The sequence below is a fragment of the Bubalus kerabau genome, chromosome X, assembly GCF_029407905.1.
Source record: "Bubalus kerabau isolate K-KA32 ecotype Philippines breed swamp buffalo chromosome X, PCC_UOA_SB_1v2, whole genome shotgun sequence".
Taxonomy (NCBI): Eukaryota; Metazoa; Chordata; class Mammalia; order Artiodactyla; family Bovidae; genus Bubalus; species Bubalus kerabau.
The window spans coordinates 1,210,452-1,216,451 of record NC_073647.1 but is presented as its reverse complement, the minus strand read 5'-3'; the positions used below and the strand labels follow the sequence as shown (position 1 = coordinate 1,216,451).

At 35.1% G+C, this 6,000-nt stretch overlaps 1 protein-coding gene across 1 annotated transcript in view; it reads left to right on the top strand.

Moving 5' to 3' along the window:
* The first annotated feature begins 3,867 nt into the window (after positions 1–3,867).
* KLHL4 (kelch like family member 4) overlaps positions 3,868–6,000 on the top strand; it is a 123,988-nt gene continuing 121,855 nt past the window's right edge. Inside the window, exon 1 of the mRNA XM_055564628.1 lies at positions 3,868–4,426. Coding sequence (XP_055420603.1) covers positions 4,008–4,426 — 419 coding nt within the window. The 5' untranslated portion in view covers positions 3,868–4,007. The remainder of the gene's footprint in view (positions 4,427–6,000) is intronic.

Genomic DNA, 6,000 nt, shown 5'->3' with positions numbered 1-6,000 from the left:
GAGCACATTAAAATTTTATTGGGAACTTATTAGTAGAGACAGATGAGTCTACTTTTGTGCTAAGTTCAGGTAATAATAATGGCTATTACTTTTTAATGAAATGAGACAGATGTGAGCAAAATTTAGTCATATTTGTTATTATATATATGAGCACTGAAGAAAGTTAGTTCATCTAAATAAGTGGATAAAATGAAGGAGTTTCCTTCAATTTATTATTCAATTATTTGATCTTCTTTTGCAGAGTCAGGAAACTGATAGGGACTATGAGTCAATATTAATGTTTTTTAACCTTCTTCAATATTTCATAGTGATTTTGGGCACAGTGACTTAGGACAGGATTGGTTGAGAGCCATGTGCTTAGCATCTGACTTTTCCAATCAGATATTGCTTTTCTTTTCACCATAGTGCTACCTGTAGTGGTTTGTGTCAAATGAATAGTTCAATGTCAGGACCATGATAGGTTGTTGATGTGTAGCCTTTATTGCACAGAAATCTATGACCATGTTACTTTAAGTCTTATAATCATATAATTACTGGAAAGAAGTAAAACTAAGTATTCCTAAGTACATTTGGATAATGTTAACTATGGAGGTGCCCTAGTAGCTAACTAATTTAATTTGTTGGCCAGGATTTTACTCAGAATGCAACATCATTAGCGCATATAGCTGCTAAGCTGGTGGGAGTTTTCAGTTGGTTTAAAGACTTGTTCCCCAACCTGTATAATTATTGATTTAGAAGGGTATTTTAGACCATAACCATTTTTGCATTTTCTTTTTAAAATTCCAGCACTTATTGAGATAATAAATTCTGTGATAATAAAATAATTTAGACTCTTTCATTCATTAATTCTACTTGGTAATTATGAATATTGACTATTTAATATTTCATTAATTTCATGTATATTAAATAGTATTAATAGCAAAGAGATAATAAGGAAATGAGTAGGAAATGATTAATAAAATATAATTCCTACCTCACATACAACTTTATTTTTGTTTGAATATGCTTAAATCTTTCTTTTATAATCAGAAACTTCAAAGGGACCCTCATGCTTCATAATGTATTATTCTTTTTATTTTCTAGATGATTTATATACTTTTTTAGTCATTCTAAAATTTTGTGTCCAATATCTAAGAAAATGGTCATAATCTACATACTTTAAACAAACAAACAAAAAAAAAAACACACTCTTGGTAGAATCATACAAAGTATTGTATTATCAGTGATTAGATTTTGACAAGTATTGTTTATAAAAGATACACAGGGAAATACACAATTATATCTGAATTGTTTACAAGCTCAGGAAATATATAAAAAATTAGGTTGCTGATTTTTAGTATCCAAGAAGATATTATTTAGAGCTACTTAGATGGCCACTGTAGTGATTCTTCTTGTGCTTACTACATACTGTTTGCACTTCTATTGTAATACTTTATACATTCTGCTTGGTATTTGCAGTTTGTTTACTCTTTGTCCAATATTGTGTTTTAGGCATACTGGGGAATACAAAGATCTTAAATATAAATCTTGACTCTAGGCATTTGTTTGGAATGTTATCTACCCAGATAAGAGAAAGGGAATTTATGTTTAATTGTCAGGACTCACTGTGCCTGGTACTCATCAGAACTATTTGAGATTCCCTTCAATTATTTATATGTTAAATATCAGCAACTGACATTACACTCACCAAGAAGAGAGGATAATAGAACTGAAAATTGAGGTTTAAGGAGCCTATTGGAAAACGGATTGGGAAGTTGGAGAAAGGAGTAATGTGTTTGTAACTGGTACAAAAATCAGCTGTATATCTATCTGTGTATTTATTAATTTCTTAGTACTAGAAAAATATAAATAAATTAATAGATATTGATTTATTATAAGGAATTGACTTGATTGTGGAAGCTGACAGGTCAGCTTATTTTAATCAATCTTAATCAGCTTAAGATTGTAGTCAGCAAGTTGGAGACCCAAAAGAGCTGATGGTATAGTTCTAATCCAAAGGCCTTGCAGGCGTTGAGACCCAAGAAGAGTCAATATTTCAGTTTGAGTCTGAAGTCAGGGAAAATAGATAGTGTTCCAGCTTGACGGCAGTCAGGCAAGGGAAATTCCCTCTTGTTTGGGGAAGTGTCAGCATTCTGTTTATTCAGGCTTTCAGCTGATTAGAAGAGGTCCACTCACATTATAGAACTTCCCTGGTGGCTCAATCAGTAAAGAAACCACCTGTAATGCAGGAGATAGCCTGCAATATAGGAGACCAGAGTTTGGTCCCTGGGTCGGGAAGTTCCCCTGGAGAAGGAAATGGCAACCCACTCCAGTATTCTTACCTGGAAAATCCCATGGACAGAGGAGCCTGGCAGACTACAATCCATGGGGTCACAAAGAATTGGACACGACTGAGTGTCTAAACCACAACCACCCACATTAGGAAGGACAATCTATTAGTCTATTGATTTAAATGTTAAACTCATTCAAAAATATGCTCACAGAAACACCCAAAACAATACTTGACCAAATAGCGGGGTATCCTGTAGCCCTTTTAAATTGACACAGAAATTTACCACTATACATACACAAAAAAGAGGGGAAAGGAAATGGTATATTAGATTTACAGAAAACTGCAAGTAAATTTTCTATTTATAAATTTTTAAAAATTCATTGTAAGTATAAACTTGGAAATTTGTTCAGCCACTCCATATTATATATTAAGAAACAGATACAAACAAGTAAATGACTTGTTCAAGATAATACAGCTCATTAACCATAAAACCTGAACTAGAATCAAAACCTTATAATTTCAGCATTCTTTCTAAGGATACAGTGGTACAATTCCCCCTTATCACATGTGTGCATGACATGTAAGCTATAAAGTTCAAACTAAATTTCAAAATGGTATTGGTGAATATATTCTTTATACCTTACTATTATAGAAACATTTACCCCTGTACAAAGTAGAGATTCTGAATCAGAGATCTCAAAGTACTTTGTGCACAGTTATTACTGAGATATGTGACAATTTGGAGTTACTTCAAAACATGCCTTTTGCGCATCCTCTCATACGAACTTTTGAACAAAGAAAATAGACCTTTAACACTGCCTGTGAGAGTAAAGAGCATGATAAGGAAATGTTTATACAGGCATGGAGCCACAATAGACTATTCATTTTCAAATTTTGGTTCGTGAGAGAAGACATGTCTTCCTACCTATGAGCTTAGAAAAACACTGTTCTCTTCTTTCAGGTGTAGACTTAAAATACTGTTAATACATCCTTTAGTGTATTTTAGCCATAGGTAACCAACACGTTATATTTCTGAAATTGTTCAGGTTTTCAAACAAATATCTCTATAAAGACAGTCACATTTTCAGACATTTTGTAAAGAATAACTACAAATGTGCATGAGGAGACTGGTGACAAGGTACTTTTTCTTAATGAACTACTTTCAAATTTTCCATAAGAACACCAAAATAGATCATAATGAATTCCTTGTTACAAATTCTCCTAGGACAAAATGTCACATTTTTAGAAGTGGGCTGGCAGGAAATAATATCTGACAGAGGGTGGGGTGAGTGGAATTTAGAAACAAGTGTTTTTAAACACTTTGCTTTTCTTCACTTGCTTGGACTTAAAAGCCAAAGCTACTATACTTCAGTTAGGAAGGAGCTGGGTTAGATATTTGCAAGTCCAGGCGGGAAGGCTGGGAGTTTGCAAATCTAGCAGCTGGAGTCTGTTGTGGTAGCTGCTTTCCTGTGCTAAGCTGATTTACTTGTTTAAGGTCTGACCTCATCATCCTGTCGGTATGGGGTCCCACCTACACTGTTAGCTGCCGCTTTCTGCTTCAGCTGGAAAGCTGGAAGTATTCGCAGTGTATTACAAACAGTGGGGGAGGGGGGAACAAGAGAGACTGCTCTCGACACTTGTGCTTTTGTTAGTCCTACAGAAGAGGCAGAGAAACGAGATAACAAAGGCTGTTTCCCTTCTGTGAGAGAAGGCTTTCGTCTTTCCTCCTGCAACAATGTCAGTGTCTGGCAAGAAAGAGTTTGATGTGAAACAGATCCTAAGGCTACGCTGGAGATGGTTTAGTCATCCTTCTCAAGGCTCACCCAACACTGGAAACTGCCTTCAGCAGGAAGGATATGAGCATAGAGAGACCCCGGTTCGGGGCAGATTGAAGAACCACTCTCGGGACAGAAATGGACTGAAAAAAAGCAACAGTCCTGTCCTCCACAGCATACTACCACCAGAGCCAGAATTGGCCCCTGCCCATCAAAGAGCCCTTCAGAACTGGCACTCAGGAAAACTGATAGAACATCTTCGAGCAAATGAAGATACTCCTAAAGCGGTTTCATGGAATTTGTTCAAAGAAGCTTATGAGAAACACTCACACGATGTGGAGATGATGGCTGATGACAATACAGAAGATTCTACAGCAGGGTAGGAGTTTTTGAACACATAACAAAGTCATAGCTTAGATTAACTTATCCTCTAAAGTGCTAATTTAGTGTTTAAATAAAAGTTATAATAATTTCTGAATTTGTATGCAGCCAATCAGGGTGTTCAAGTAATCCCCTTATCTAAGTCTATAAAAGAATATAGCCTTAGTACATACTTTTGGTAATTAAGGGGAAATATGCTTTAGAGTTGTGAGTTTAGTTTCTCTATTCCATTCTGATTCTGTTAAGAATTCTGTTTCAGTTTTTAGAGATTAGCAATTATTATAATTGTTACTTTTCTGTAAATATCCTCTGTGGCTTGAATGTTCAGATTGTTGTGTTTCTTTCTTTCTTTGTAAAATTGTGATGAATTACCTAGAACTCTTCCTGACTTTGTCAGGCCAACTCTGACTGCTCAGCACATCCTTGTCTATTCCTTAGTACATAGTTGCCATACTGATGCTTGATAAATATTATCTTTATGTGAGAGTATGGAACAGTTTCTTTTGGCATTTGAGATTTATTTCAAGTAGTATTAGGTTCCATAGCTAGTTTGCATTTATGAAAATATTTTACATAAAACAAGTAATGAAATGCTGCTTATGGCAGTGAGATCTTAAAGTAGGAAATGGAACATATCAACTATTTTAAAATATTAAAATGTAATAAGAAATGATAATAAAGTATTGTGTAAGTATAGCTCATAAAATCTTTGACCTCATTTTTATTTTTGTGTCTACCAGTATTGTTTGATTCTGTTTTATATTTTTTTTTTTTTTTTTGGCCACAAGGCATGTGGGATCTTAGCTCCCAGACCAGGGATCAAATCCACACATCCTGCATTGAAAGGTGGAGTCTTAACCACTGGACCACCAGGGAAGTCCCACACCAGTATTGTTTGAGTAGAAGAAAAGTATGTTCCCTCCTCTAATGCTGTCCAGCATAACTTAATCTAGTGTATTTTTACTTTATTTTCCCTTTTTCATTATCAGATTTTATTTCCTCAACATGTAGACACAACTAATGATTTTGATAATGTAATTACAGTGTAAAAGGCTATAGTAGAAAACATATTTGTGAAAGGGCTTAAATTTTATAGCAGTTCAACGTGAAGGTATGCTAATTTATTTAGAAATCTAGATATTTTGTATACTGTCTATAAGTGTGGGCTTCCCCTGTGGTTCAGATGGTAAAGAATCTGCTTGCAATGCAGGGGACCCAGGTTTGATCCCTGGATTGGGAAGATCCCCTGGAGAAGGGCATGCTACCCACTGCAGTATTCTTGCCTGGAGAATTCCATGGACAGAGGAGCCTGGCGGACTATGGTATATGGCGTCATAAGCGCAGATGAGAAAGACTGGCAAATTTGCTTCTAGATAAGTTTTTTCGGTATATCTACCTTGACAGTTCCATGCTTCCATGATTTCTAAGTATAATGAATAGAAAAAACAACATAATAATATTATGACAAAAGGCAAAGCAACTGTGCAAAATGATGTTTTACAGGAACTCAGGCTTTCTATATGAAATGTAAATAATGAAATGTAAATAACTGTGGGGATTACAGGTTGTATT